General features: G+C 49.2%; 1 protein-coding gene across 8 annotated transcripts in view; it reads left to right on the top strand.

Annotated features, from left to right (window-relative positions):
* Positions 1-15480, top strand: part of ripor1 (RHO family interacting cell polarization regulator 1) — a 342398-nt gene that overhangs the window by 318419 nt on the left and 8499 nt on the right. For all 8 annotated transcript variants that reach the window (XM_085991336.1, XM_085991342.1, XM_085991339.1 and 5 more), the window contains 6 exons: positions 7647-7786; positions 8971-9139; positions 11808-11943; positions 12826-12984; positions 13846-14004; positions 15053-15249. In XM_085991336.1, coding sequence (XP_085847462.1) covers positions 7647-7786; positions 8971-9139; positions 11808-11943; positions 12826-12984; positions 13846-14004; positions 15053-15249 — 960 coding nt within the window. The remainder of the gene's footprint in view (positions 1-7646; positions 7787-8970; positions 9140-11807; positions 11944-12825; positions 12985-13845; positions 14005-15052; positions 15250-15480) is intronic.

Genomic DNA, 15480 nt, shown 5'->3' with positions numbered 1-15480 from the left:
CGATGTCCCTCCCAGTCCTTCTCTTTTCCCCCCCCCCCCCCCCCCCCCCCCAACAAACTCCTATCTTCTTCCAATGTCCACACATGCTTTCCACCAGCACAGGGCACTGGATAGCAATCTGACACAGGAACCCTGCTCCCAATACACCGCTCCCCAACCCCATACCCTGCTCCCAATGCACCCCCGCCAACCCCCCTTCCCACTGGCCAGCTGAGATCAGCTATTTCATGATGGACCTGAGCTCGCACCCGGGACCTTTCTCTGTATGACTTGGCTTCTCACTGCCTTGACTGGCTGACTCATCGGGCGAGTTGGCCCAAATCATTCTGAAAATATTTGGTGACGACATTAAGATGTGATATTATTTGGATATTGTGCTGCGTGAGTATCAGCCGCATTGTGTGCTGAGATCATTTGAAAACCATCCTTCCTGTGATTCAGCATCTGTAAAGCGCCTGAAAATGCCTTGTGTACTTATTGCATTGAGACACCGAATGGTGTCTTGAGGATGTTGAAACCGTTGTGTGGTCTGAAAATGAACGGCAACTTTGTGAATGCTGAGATTCCGACTGGATTAATCTACATGTAGCATCTCTTGACTGCAATCAAGGTAGCCATAACGTTTTATGGGGCTTTTGTAATCTCCCTCTTCAGAAAATGTTTAACTCCAATAAGGAAGCGGCACTCATTAATCCTGAATCCGCTGCAAGTGCTCGAAAGATAAGGACAATTTTGAACTTTTTGCAAAAGTGGTGAAGGATCATTTGTCGACCTGACGTCCAGTTACACGATGATGTGTTCAGGTACTGAAGACTCGTGATTTTGTCCAGAGCCACAGTCTCAGCCAGCGTCTGGCTAGGGTGGGGGTGGGGAGGGGGGGGGTCACCCTCGGGAACCCTGCAGCACATTGCACTGTGGGACGATGGGTGGGTGAATCTCCACAGACCCCGATGTGCCACGCGAGCTCCTGATTTGAATCATGTCTCCTGTGAGCAGCTGCCAAGTGGGGACCAGGCACAAGGAGAACATTAAAAACACAGCATTGGCCGTTCTTAAGTTGCATATCATTAGGGCCCGCTGCCTCCTGACGGCATTCCCCTGACTACTTTAACTGGAGATCGAGAGAGCGCCGCACTGAATTCCAAGTCACTTAACATGCCGGCTCACCTGGGCAGTCCATGAGTAGAGACCACATGGAGCGACCCTGGGAGGAGGGGCAGTGTGTCACAGGTGAAGGGGGCCAGAGATTGGTTATATTGTTACCACCAGTAGCAGGCAGTAGATTGGCCACATTTTAGTTCCACTGGTGCACAGATTCCCAGTCCAGCGATGGTTGAACCCACCCAACCTCCACTAAGATTTTGTTATCTATCCTAGTGCATAATGTGAGTAGGTTGTTGGCTCAAACACGGCCAGACACCATGGTAGGAAAGGAGTGCAAAACATTTCTCTTATTGCTGTTATTGATCCATTGCAGACTCTCTTCTCACCCCCCCCCCCCCAATGTTATCTCTCTTCCTTCCCCCCCCCCCACGTTATCTCTCTTCCTTCCCCCCCACGTTATCTCCCTTCCCCCCCCACGTTATCTCTCTTCCTTCCCCCCCCCCACGTTATCTCTCTTCCCCCCCCCCCCCACGTTATCTCTCTTCCCCCCCCCCCACGTTATCTCTCTTCCCCCCCCCCCACGTTATCTCTCTTCCCCCCCCCCACGTTATCTCTCTTCCCCCCCCACGTTATCTCTCTTCCCCCCCCACGTTATCTCTCTTCCCCCCCCCCCACGTTATCTCTCTTCCTTCCCCCCCCCACGTTATCTCTCTTCCCCCCCCCCACGTTATTTCTCTTCCTTCCCCCCCCCCACGTTATTTCTCTTCCTTCCCCCCCCACGTTATCTCTCTTCCCCCCCCCCCACGTTATCTCTCTTCCCCCCCCACGTTATCTCTCTTCCCCCCCCACGTTATCTCTCTTCCCCCCCCACGTTATCTCTCTTCCCCCCCCCCCCACGTTATCTCTCTTCCTTCCCCCCCCACGTTATCTCTCTTCCTTCCCCCCCCACGTTATCTCTCTTCCTTCCCCCCCCACGTTATCTCTCTTCCTTCCCCCCCCACGTTATCTCTCTTCCTTCCCCCCCCACGTTATCTCTCTTCCTTCCCCCCCCCACGTTATCTCTCTTCCTTCCCCCCCCACGTTATCTCTCTTCCTTCCCCCCCCACGTTCTCTCTTCCTTCCCCCCCCCACGTTATCTCTCTTCCTTCCCCCCCACGTTATCTCTCTTCCTTCCCCCCCACGTTATCTCTCTTCCTCCCCCCCCCACGTTATCTCCCTTCCCCCCCCCACGTTATCTCTCTTCCTTCCCCCCCCCCACGTTATCTCTCTCCCTTCCCCCCCACGTTATCTCTCTTCCTTCCCCCCACGTTATCTCTCTTCCTTCCCCCCACGTTATCTCTCTTCCTTCCCCCCACGTTATCTCTCTTCCTTCCCCCCCACGTTATCTCTCTTCCCCCCCCCCACGTTATCTCTCTTCCCCCCCCCACGTTATCTCTCTTCCCCCCCCCACGTTATCTCTCTTCCCCCCCCCCCACGTTATCTCTCTTCCCCCCCCCCCCACGTTATCTCTCTTCCCCCCCCCCCCACGTTATCTCTCTTCCCCCCCCACGTTATCTCTCTTCCCCCCCCCCCACGTTATCTCTCTTCCTTCCCCCCCCCACGTTATCTCTCTTCCTTCCCCCCCCACGTTATCTCTCTTCCCCCCCCCCCCCGTTATCTCTCTTCCCCCCCCCCCCCACGTTATCTCTCTTCCTTCCCCCCCCACGTTATCTCTCTTCCTTCCCCCCCCCCACGTTATCTCTCTTCCTTCCCCCCCCCACGTTATCTCTCTTCCTTCCCCCCCCCCCACGTTATCTCTCTTCCTTCCCCCCCCCACGTTATCTCTCTTCCTTCCCCCCCCCACGTTATCTCTCTTCCTCCCCCCCCCACGTTATCTCTCTTCCTTCCCCCCCCCACGTTATCTCTCTTCCTTCCCCCCCCACGCTATCTCTCTTCCTTCCCCCCCCCACGCTATCTCTCTTCCTTCCCCCCCCCCCACGCTATCTCTCTTCCTTCCCCCCCCCACGCTATCTCTCTTCCTTCCCCCCCCCCCACGCTATCTCTCTTCCTTCCCCCCCCCCCACGCTATCTCTCTTCCTTTCCCCCCCCCCAACGTTATCTCTCTTCCTTTCCCCCCCCCACGTTATCTCTCTTCCTTCCCCCCCCCACGCTATCTCTCTTCCTTCCCCCCCCCACGCTATCTCTCTTCCTTCCCCCCCCCACGCTATCTCTCTTCCTTCCCCCCCCCACGCTATCTCTCTTCCTTCCCCCCCCCACGCTATCTCTCTTCCTTCCCCCCCCCACGCTATCTCTCTTCCTTCCCCCCCCCCACGCTATCTCTCTTCCTTCCCCCCCCCACGCTATCTCTCTTCCTTCCCCCCCCCACGCTATCTCTCTTCCTTTCCCCCCCCCAACGTTATCTCTCTTCCTTTCCCCCCCCCAACGTTATCTCTCTTCCTTTCCCCCCCCCACGCTATCTCTCTTCCTTCCCCCCCCCCCACGCTATCTCTCTTCCTTCCCCCCCCCCACGCTATCTCTCTTCCTTCCCCCCCCCCCCCCCCCCCACGCTATCTCTCTTCCTTCCCCCCCCCCCCCCAACGTTATCTCTCTTCTTCCTTCCCCCCCCCCCCCCCTTATCATTCACCAGCTCGGAAGGCGATCGGGCAGCTATTGCTACGAGTGCGGTCACAAGGTGATTCAATTTCCAATTTCATCACCCTCCCATGTAGAAGCAATTGGTTTATGTTCTGTACCCCATCCTCAAACGGAACAAGTATGTTTGGGGAAAGAGCCTCCCTGCCCTCGCTCTGCGTGCCTCCCTCCACCAGTGACATGTGGCTCAAATGTCACCAAACAGTTTCAGAAAAGCATCAAAGGGATTTCCGTTTGGCATTTGCAGCTCTTCTGCTCTCTGGTGAGAGGGTTGTGCAGTGTCGGCTTAAGTTGCCTGCAGACCTGACATTGTACTAGTTGTGTATACTCGGGATAGAAGAGAGAGATCCCATTGGTCTGTTGTGGGCCCTGATGATGCTGTGCAGTGGGAGGAATTGGGACAGTGGTTAATTAAGATGGTGCAGAGGTTACAGAGGCAATAAAGGATATTCGGGATGTCGTGGCCTCTGAGAAATTGCAGTCCTAGTGCTATGGTTCAAGTGAGTGGGTGTGAACTTTAAGATTGAATGATGCCCTGAAACTACAAGCAGCAGAGTCACAACTGAAACTCCAGATGCTGGTGTATAACCAGTTAGCACTTTGACTGCTGGAATTTCTTTGTAACATTCAGCTATTCTATAAATTTCTCCCCATCCCCATTGCCATATGAAGGCGGGGGGAGGAGGGGGAGAGGAAACGAAGCTGCCCTTTTCCAATGACCGAGGTCCCCTGCGGAATGGCTGCAGAGTTCCTGACATGTACCGCAGTTGTGGCTGACTGGTTGGATTGGGTGTGTCAGACATGTGACGCACTCAGATTGGAGCATTCCCGTCCTTGCCCAGCTGCTCTCTGTGCAGATCGGCACTGTTCGAAGGTAGACAACCGTTTTCTGTGCCCAGTCAGAGGGGCAGGACGCCATAAGAGGCCTGTCTCTTCATTTCTCTTCTCCCCACCACGAAGGGGCGTGTTACTCCAAGATGTTCCGTTGACAACGGTGGCTCAGTTAAGAAATGGGCAGAAGTCCCTATTTGGTGCCAGTCGAGAGGAGAGTTGAAGGGTCTGCTCCAAACCCAGGCTGCCCACATGGATTTCTGACCTAAATACAACCAAAGCTGCCAAACATTTTACTGCCAGATTACCAATAACCACGTGAGTGTGTGTCATTTGTCAAGGTGTGCCTTTTAGTGACTGTGGCAGAATTTTACTTTTATTGTACTCAAACATTAATGAGGTGGGCCAGGGGGATGCTGGGAGGGACCGCTGGTGGTGGTGGGAGGGGCTGGTGGCGGTGGGAGGGGGGTAATGGGAGGGGCCGGGGGTTAATGGGAGGGGCCGGTGGTGGGAGGGGGGTAATGGGAGGGGCCGGTGGTGGTGTGGGGGGTAATGGGAGGGGCCAGTGGTGGTGGGAGGTGGTTTGCAAGCTCAAGTCGCTGATGTGGGAAGAGGACACAAACAGTTTAAAAGTTTGTTGGGGTTTTTGGGATAACCCCATGATTTGAGCCTAGCGCCTGTTCTCATCTGCCCGAGCTCCTCAGTGTATAGTGTAAGGTGATTTCTGACTGGGTTGATCCCTTAATCGAAATTCCAATTCTCTGCAGTTCAGGTTGTTAGGACCCCAAAATGTTGAGGTTTTGGGTCAAATCCCAACGGATCCTCAGTGTTAAATGCTGCAGGGGATTATTATTAGTTTTTTATTTGTTCCTGGGACGTGGGCGAGGCTGGCAAGGTTGTATATATTGCCCATCCCTAGTTGGGACATGAGGGCATTGCGTCAAGCACGTAGTGTGGGACTGGAGTCACAGAGGCCAGACCAGGTTCCCTTCACTGGAGGACATTAAGGAACCAGCTGGGTTTATAGGACTGTCAGGCTGCTTTCATTCTCTGGTGCCTACAAATGGCTAGATTTATTGAACACCCTTTCGCAACTGACACCATGGTTGGATTTGAACTCCCAACCTCTGGGCTGCTGGTCCAGTACCAAAACCACGTGGCTACCGAACCTGCGCAAGCTGCATATTGAGCGAGAGAAGTGGACTGAGAGGTGGGGAGTCTCTGTCTGTCTCTGAGGCTGCTTCTGTTTGGCGGGATTTTTTGAATGTAGCACTTTCTCGATGACGCTGCTGCAGTTTCGTGGCAGTTGCTGATCGGTTTGTGTTGGCGCCTCCAGTAATTGAGCACAGCACGTGAACAGTTGGCGATTGGCTGCTGCCGGCACAATAAACACATCAATCTGAAACCCCCTCCGTGCTGTAAAATAATTCTAATGGTGGGCCGCAGATCGCTGTTGTAAAGCACACGCTGTGCCTCAACCCTGCGATTCGATGGCGGGTGGTTCTTTCTATGCAGTAATCGAGTATTTTTTTGGAGTCCTGCCACACTGCCCGATATCCCATTGATGTCCTACATCGCTCGGAAGTACTTTAATTGGTATCAAGAGACATTGACCCATCATTAGTGGAATCTGTATGGTCTTAATTGGGTATTTGGCAGGGAACAGGCAATAAACCAGCTTTGGGATTCAGGAGGTAGCCGTCCACCAAAGCACTCTTGTTGCTGTTTTATGATGTCCCTTTGAATTACTGGTTTGCGATCCACTATAACCCATCCGCTACTCTGTATGTAACCAGTCCCTGTTATCCATTGCCGTGTGTTTTATTTTGATGCATTTTCCATCCATTATTATGTCCTATATTTTTCTTGTCTGTTGGAGTATTTTTCAAGTTTAAAATGCCCTTTTTTTCGACCGAGTAAATTTTATCCAGGAAGCTGGAGAAGTTCCCACAATTGTTAAATGAAGAAAACTGAAAGTTCAGTTTTAAAAACCGATTTGCAGCGATTCGCATGGAATTGGCTGAGCCTAATCTTATGGCGCCACCTACTGTCAGCATCATGCGTGACTGCTGTGGGGAAGTGAGAGGTGGCTGCCGTCTCCAGTGATATTATGTGGGGGTGTCTACATGGAGGATTGGAGCATCTTTATCAGCTGTAACACTGACCATGCCACAATGACTGTGAATACAGAGCATGGTGATTCAGTCATAACCTGATCAGGTCTTACAGGTTCATGTTAGATGTTCATTTCACACGGTGGCATAGTGGTTAGCACTGTTGCCTCACCGCGCCAGGGCCCCGGGTTCGAATCCGGCCTCGGGTGACTGTCTGTGTGGAGTTTGCACATTCTCCCCGTGTTTGCGTGGGTTTCCTCCGGGTGCTCCGGTTTCCTCCCACAGTCCAAAGATGTGCGGGTTAGGTTGATTGGCTATGATAAATTGACCCTTAGTGTTAGGGGGATTAAATACGTGGGGTTACGGGGATAGGGTGGGATATGTGTTGGTGTAGGGGTTACGGGGATCGGGTGGGATATGTGTCGGTGTAGGGGTTACGGGGATAGGGTGGGATATGTGTTGGTGTAGGGGTTACGGGGATCGGGTGGGATATGTGTCGGTGCAGGCTCGATGGGCCGAAATGGCCTCTATCTGCACTGTGGGGTTTCTGTGATCTTTAAAAAGTTCTTTCTTTCCCAGCCCAATTCGCGTAGTCGTGAGTAAAAAGACTCCAAATTGATCCTTAATTGTCCTGGATTTCAATCCCACTCTGTCCCGTGGGATGATCTTTGCTCACCCTTGGACCCGCAGCCCGGCTGTGAAGTGTGAGCGAAGGTTAGATGTAGGCTGACACTTTCCTGGAGCCAGGTTGTTTAATGAAATGACTCCCATTAAAGAGACTGGAACAGCTGGGCTGTGGGACATTTGGTGGCGGTTTTAACTTCCACTTAAAATACCCTTCATGATGGATCACAAAGGATGCAGAATTAATTGGGGGAAGAAATGGAACTGCAGATAATGTGCAGCACTGCAGGAGATGGTAGTGAAAGTTTTGTTTGCTGAATATTGAGTGTTGTCTTCTTGCAGCAGAGGCAAGGTGTGAACAGGAGCAGAGCCTCGAGCATCAGCCTGACTGTAGAACATGCACTGGAGAGCTTCGACTTCCTCAACACGTCCGACATGGAGGATTCGGAATTCTCGGAAGACGAGGCAGAGAAGACTGGAAGGTACGACCCACTTCTCGTAGACTGTGTGTGAAGTCCTGTGAACTGACTTGGAATTGTTGATGAGCCATTTAACATTGAGACATTTATATTGTGTGTGTGGGGGGCCGTGTGAGTGTAGAATCTCCGCAGCTGGACATGATTCAGGTTAGGTTCTTGATCAGATCTGTGACCAAGCTGCCTCTGTCTGACCTCATTAAGGATGGATTCATGTCATTACAAGCGAGCCAAAGGGAGCTGTCCCAGGTTAGGCTCAGCTGTATTTTTTTGCTCAACGTGGAACACTCTGTTGATGATCGGAACAGTCAACTGGTCTGACAAGGCCAGAGCTCGAGCTGTTTGCCTCCATGTTCTCCTACTCCCCACCTTAATAGCTGACGGAGTTGGCCCCTTGCTGGGTTACGGGGAGGGGGTTGGTAGGTGAAGAGGGTGGTTCCATAAGCACTTAATAACTTGTACAAATTGCTATTATTCATGTATGGGCAGGCTATTTGACAGTGGTGTGGAGGGGGGTGATGGGAGGCACACATCCACCCTCACCTGATGTCCATTCCGGTCAGGAACCCTGGGGGATTTTCCACTCCCTATCCCATGGTGTTGAGACAGCTGCTGCCCCAGCTGAGATCCACTGACTCAGGAGGACTGTGGAGGAGAACATTGTTAAGTTCAGGAAGTAGACTCGTGGAGGAATGGCTCGTGTAGAGCCCCAAACCTTGGGCTGCAGCACATGTTGGCGCCATATTGCCCTTTTCTACAAAGAGGGGCCTCGCACCCCCCACCCCCATCACTCCACAATTGACAGCCATGCCTTCAGCTGCCTAGGCCCTAAGCTCGAATTCCCTCCCTAAACTGCTCTGCCTCTCTACCTCTCTTTCCTCCTTTAAGACGCTCCTTAAAACCTACCTCTTTGACCAAGCTTTTAGTCACCTGTCCTAATAGCTCCTCCTTTGGCTCGGTGTCAGTTTTTGACATCTTGCGCTCCTGTGAAGTACCTTGGGACGTTTGCCTATATTAAAAGCGCTGTATCAATGCAAGTTGTTGCAGTTTATGAAGGTTTGCGTGAAGATTTCACAGATTTGGAAAGATCAGTTTGTCTGTGTATCTCCTGAATGGACATCCTGAATGCGTATGCAAGTATAGCAGTCCTGGAGTTATTGCAGTGTCTTTACTTCTGCTTCTTCCGACAGGCACAGCAGTAGTGTGCGTGGACTTGCTGCGGGACCCAGCGAAGCACTAACGGAGGATACCGGAGTTGGCAGTGGCTCCGAAGGGAGTCCAGTTCCAATGACGACAGGGAATGAACACTTGGACCAGGTTCTGATCGTGCACTTGAACAATTGCAGCAGGCTTCTACTGGTAAACATCAGTCAGATTCTCACGTTATCTGGTAGTTACCGAGACTTTGGGCATACCTCACAAAGTTCTGCGCTAAAGCAGCTCTTTTCTCATTATACTGAAATGGCACAGGATGCGTTTGCGAGGCAGGATGGCTGTGCACGGTGTGTTATTGCAGTACGGTTACAGGAGTTTAATGCTGCCGTTGGGTGCACTGGGGGGTGGTTGGTGAGGAGGGACAGTTGCCTGTTAGAAGTCCCTCAAACTTGAGGCTTGATCCACGTGATCGCCCTGTTGCTTCTTCTATAGAAAGTGAGTGCCAGTTTTGTTTTTCTGACACCTGGATCTTTACTATGATCGCAAATAAGTAGAGCAAATGAATGCCTTCCACTGGAAGACTGGGGCTAAATTGTACTTCATTTAAAAATGATTTGCAAGTCAAAGGAGACCAGGGTGTGCTTTTTTTTCCCTCTTCTCTGGAAGTGCTCACAAGATAATGCAGCATTGAACCATTAAATTAGCACCTGCTAGGAACTGACATCTCGAGCACTGCTGTCTAATCTAGCAGAAGTTTATCAATTGCCTGCCAGAAAGGAGGAGAGTGTAAAGCTTGCCGTGTGGAGTCCACATTCACTCGGACTGGCTGCAATTTGTAAACAAGTGATCCATCTTTCTTTGTTATATAACATATAACACTATAACATTCTGTATAAGTGCAATATCATATTGCACTTATACAGAACATAATGTAAGAAATAGGAGCAAGAGTAGCCTATTCAATAAGATCATGGCTGATCACCTACCTCAACTCCACTTTCCTGCACTATCCCCATATCCCTTGATTCCCTTAATATTAAAAAATCTATTGATCTCAGCCTTGAATATACTCAACGACTTGAGCCTCCACAGCCCTTGGATTCAGGGAGGCCAGGGCTAAGCAAGTAAATCCGAATGCATGTTCCAACTTGGAGTTTTATTTAACCTTTTAAAACTGTTCTGTAGTACTCCCTTCTGTCAGCAGATGGCACTGGACACTGTGTAAATCTATTTCGCAAGTCATTTTACCCATTGCAACGCCCCCATCTGCTGAGAGTAATATGGTGCGGCAGAAACTGAAATGGATTGAAAAATGTTATTTTCAATTCGGTACGTAAATTTGAGTACCTTTTTTTGGCTGATCTATGACCAAAACAGTTTTTCTTTGTATAGAATGACCAACATGGGGTGATCTGAATTAAGGCAATCCAAGTGAAATATGGGGCTTGTTCTTGCTGGATAAGTAACGGCGTGTCAATGATGCACACCGTTATTAATGCACAAAGCGGCCAGCAAGTTCAGGGGATTAAGATATACATTGTGTGTTGCGAATCTCCAGAACTTGCTGGTTGACTTACGCCGCTCCGCTGTTTGCTTCGCATAAATGGCATATCGCCCTTTGCCACCCCATTATTTTCCAGAACTTGTTGGATTTGCATCTTAATTGCCTATTAAACTCGCCACAGAAAGAAGCCTGGCAATTAAGAGCGGAAGTACATTTTTAGCGACGTGATAATTGTTAATGTAATGCCAGTCAACCTCTCTGGCCCAGAATGGGAACAATTTCAAGTGTTCATTCTCATTCCTGCATGTAGTCAATTGTTAGAGATTTTAAAATTTCAAAATCTAAATTTTTTTTTTTCTGTCTGACCCTTTTTTTCTCTCCTCAATCCAATCTTTCTTTCCCTCTTTATTTCTCGTTCTTTACCTGATTGGGCTCTAAATCACCCTCCTTCTCTGTTTCTTTCTCAATCCTTGGTTAAGGCGATACCCTGTTGGTCCCGCCGTCCACTAAGGTCCCCAGATGCCTCGTTGCCCTCAATGCGCCGTTATCAGCTCGCACTTCCAGCAAGTTACGGCGCAAATATTTTTTGAGCTGAACGGTGCAGGAAAAAGTCTTAACGAGCTGCCCTGCTTCAGCAAGATCCGGCCCATGGCTTAAACCAGCACTAATCTTGTGTAAATGGCGATTAAAATGGAATAAATATTGATACCTTGATACCTACTGGCTCCACTTTGGATGTCAGCCTTTGCTCAGTGGCAGCACTATCGCCACTGAGTCAGAAGGTTGTGGGTTCAAGCTCCATTCCAAAGACTTCAGCACATAAGCCAGGCTGCGACTCCATTGCAGTACTGAGGGAGTGTTGCACCATCAGAGGGGCTGTCTTTCAGATGCGATGTTAAACTGCGAACCTGTCTGTTCTCTCAGGTGGACGTAAAAGATCCCACGGCACCATTTCGAAGAAGAGCAGGGGAGTTCTCCCGGTGTCCTGGCCAATATTTATCCCTAAGCCAACATCACTGAAATAAACAATCTTGTTGCTGTTTGTGGGAGCTTGTTGTGTGCAAATTGGCTGCTGCGTTTCCAACAGTGACTAAAATTCACAAGTACTTTATTGGCTGTAAGGTGCTTTAGGATATGAAAGGCGCTACATAAATGCACGTCTGTTGTCATCTTTGTTTTACACAACTTTGATTAAGTGAAGTCCATTCATTCTGATCTTTTATTAAACATGGTGATAGTGCAGCATAAAGTTGGTCACTGGGATGATAATGTGTACCTGGCCGGTCAGAGGCCTTGTGCTGGGGAGGAATCCGTGTTGTTAACACCTGTATCTTTTCTGTATGTCAACACCAATATTTCCTGTTGCAGCAACTGGGTATTTACGGACCTCTGCGATGCCGGGAGATCTACGCACTGGACAAGCTTCTGAGAGAGGCTCATGTTCTAGAGGTGGTCTCCAGACTGAGTGAGGACAAATCTGGAAACATAAGCACTGCCGAGGAGGGTGAGTGGGCCGTCTCAAATTAAACATCACCCGATAGTAATGTACTGGCTCTTTGAAGCCCATTCCTGTTCCACACCATCTGATTCCCTTTCACAATTGCAAGGGGAAAATTTAAAATGTATAATGGTAATCGTGTGTTGGTCAGCCATGGCTGAGTTGGTAGCACTCTCGCCTTTGAGTCAGGAGGTTGTGGGTTCAAGTCCCACTCCAGAGACTTGAGCACAAAAATCTCGGCTGACACTCAGCAGTGCAGTACTGAGGGAGTGCTGCACTGTTGGAGATGCCATCTATCAGATGAGATGTTAAATCGAGGCCCTGTCTGCCGCCTCGGGTGGACGCAACAGATCCCATGGCACTATTTTGAAGAAGAGCAGGGGAGTTCTCCCCGGTGTCCTGGCCAATATTTATCCCTCAACGAACATAAAACAGATTATCTGGTCATTGTCCCATTGCTGTTTGTGGGAGCTTGCTGTGCGCAAATTGGCTGTAAAGTGTTTTGGGACTTTCCATGGTAGTGAAAGATGCTATATAAATGCATTTCTGTTTTTCCTATCAAAATAACTTGAGTAACCGCACTGATCCCTAAATTAATCAGCAAGTTCGGGCAGGTGAACTGTCGCCCTTTATCAGTCGAGCTTTGTTTGACTAATGGCGATAGGGGTTGTGGAATATCCACAGGAGATGGACTTATTGGGTGGAAACAAAAGCGACCGTTAAGACTAAACTAGCTTTCCAGAAGCTGAGTGTTTCACTGCAGATCTGTCCCATACCTTCACTGGGAGGACAGGCTGCTTTTTGTTTTGTTTGTTTAAAACCTTGTATAACCTAAAGGAAGTCGGTGTTTATATTGTCCCCCCTTTTTTGTAATTTGCTTCCCTTCAGTCATGCCACTGCTGAAAGATAAAACGGTCTTTTCGTTCTGGACGCACTGCACCGAGAGCTCGAACCTGTACAGCGCCACAGTCGAGCGCGTTCTGCAGAAGCTGAACTTGAGTTTTGGGAGCAGAGTGAACGAGCACTTCTCTGGCCCAGCAGAAGCAGGTGAGTGGCCACGTTCACTGGGCAGCTTCTTTACTGGAGACATAAATAAGATTAAGATCAAGCTTTTCATTTTAGTTTTCCATGCACATTATTTTCATTTAAGTAATTGTCCCTTTTTGGATTTTTTTTGTCGCCATGTGTAGCACTTAGCAGATGAAATTCAGTGCAGAGAAATGCAATCAATCAATCTGCTCAACCTCCAAATATATTGCAAACCTGCTGTAGATAATTGCAGGTTGCAGAGGGGCCAGCACTGAATAGTTTATAGAGACATACTGAACTCTGCCCCACCAAATGGACACAGGTTGAACCCATTAATAAAAAAGGAATCTCTGTTTCTTTGTGTACTGAAGTGAGAAAGCAGGTTAGCTGCCCAGCTGCTCTGCCCATCTCTTGAGCTCACCTTTCTCTTCCACCACCCCCCCCTTTCCCACTGCCCCTTATACCCCAGAGCTAATTTCATTCTGCACACAGGCTGAGATCCAGCCCTCTGTAAGTGGACATTGGCACGAACACACGGGTACAAGTAAGGATGATCTGCTCTGTACAATCTGTCTGATGCATCGCTGATTCAGACGTTTTACGTCCTGTTACATTCTGTAGTGCCGTACTGCTGAAGTCAGAAAGTAAATGGGACTCGCAGTTTGGACAATTTATTATGCTCTGAAAATTAAGTCCCCTATGATTTGAATTTAAATGTAAAGTGATCTTTATGAACACACCGAAATACATTTATTTAACATATTTTAGTTTAGACTCTGGTAAATGTTGGTGATGCTCCAGACAGTGGTATTTACACTGCATGTGGACTTTAATCATTCCTTTAGTGAAACAGTTCATTTATTTAATCTGCCCTTTCAGTTTTTATTAAACTAGTGGAAAGGTTTTTGGACAGAACATTGCCGAAACGTGCCCGAAGTGGACATGTGGAACTGCTGACAATCTTCCAGTACTTGAGTCACATTGAGGAGCAGAACGTGTCCTCCTTACCTTCCTACATCATGGAGCTGGCACAGGAAGGTACTTTCTTACTGTTCTATATCGTAGATAGGCCTTTGAGGCATCTTAAACTGCAGCCTCACGTTGACACCTAAGTCGAGCCTCCTTTTATACAATCCTCTCTCTTCCCGTGCTCCTGCCTTTCTACCTGAGCTATGTTCTTGGTATTTTTCCCTCTGTATCACGCAGCATTCAGTATTGGGCAGCAGACAAGACTCTGCCAGCATAGCTCACTAGGTGGCAGCCTTGAGGTCAGTGGAGGGATAAAGAGTGCTGTGAATTGGTATGGTGCCCACTGGAAGCCTTCCTGTAGAAGCACTCTACTGCCTGGGCCCATTCCCTTCATTAGCGGAGACTGGCGTTGCCGTGTGATCATCGTCCGGCCGATATCCCCAGCCCTGCGGACAGTTTCATACAGGGTCCTGTTAACCGATGCGAGCACACTGTGACCCTGCAGGAACCTATTTGCTCAGAAAGACATCTCAATATGATTACTTTTTTTTCTGGAATGATTTCCATTTTTTATGCAAATCACAATGTTCCAGTATGGCTTGTTTTTTAATGCTTATTGAAGGTTTAAAACAACACCAAAAACATAAAGCATATATAATATAATATATAAAATATGTATGTATTTCGGGGATACATCTACCGCATTTGGCTACAGCACCTCTGGGTTACGGAAGGGAAATATCGGCAAGGGATTCCCCCCACCCGATGGCAAACCAAGACTCCTACCATGAGTGCATGTAATGCTGTGGGGGGAGGACAAAGTTAGGTTCAGATGTCAAATAACCACCTGACATCCCCAGTTCAGACACAAACATGATGAATGGCCACTCCAGTCATATACCCAAGGCTGACTGTCGCGTGTGGAGCTGTAACCCAAAAAAGGGAGGGGAGGGCATGTAATTGGTGTGAAAAAATTACTTCATTTGTTTATGTCTGAAGCAGTCAGGCCCTGACATGGTGCATGTTGTCTGTTTACTCTGGAGAGAGTAGAAACATCCACGAATATTTTGTGATTTCTGTTTTGGTTTTTTTCCCCTGCACTTTCCATTTCTTGCAGTATTCCTGGTCCAGAATCTGCAGTCCTCTGATAAGGACGTGGTGCTGAAGACTCTGAAACATCTCTCGGGGAGCCAGCTCCAGAGAGACGGACTGAAAGCCATGGGCCTGCTTCTGTTGGAGGACAACACCAAGATCTGCAACACCACTGCCTCTGTGCTGAAAAATCTGGCAGAAGACTCCAAATTCAGAGAAAAGGTTGGTAGCAATGGATCTGCCAATGCATTCGCTTCTCTCCCACCAAACTCTGCTGATCCAGTCAGCTGCTTCCGGTATCTGTACAAGGGGAGAGAGATAAAGGCCTGGAGCTTGGCGGCTCCTAGTAAATTAGGAATGGTTTAATTTTGCAACAACCACAACTTGTATTTATCTAGCGCCTTTAACGTAGTAAGACGTCCCAAGATGCTTCACAGGAGTATTAAGACAAAA

This window comes from Somniosus microcephalus, chromosome 6 (assembly GCF_052327205.1).
Source record: "Somniosus microcephalus isolate GS21.2 chromosome 6, FLI_Smic_1.0, whole genome shotgun sequence".
Taxonomy (NCBI): Eukaryota; Metazoa; Chordata; class Chondrichthyes; order Squaliformes; family Somniosidae; genus Somniosus; species Somniosus microcephalus.
Note: the sequence above shows the minus strand (reverse complement) of the source record. Positions and strands in the feature narration are given on the sequence as shown.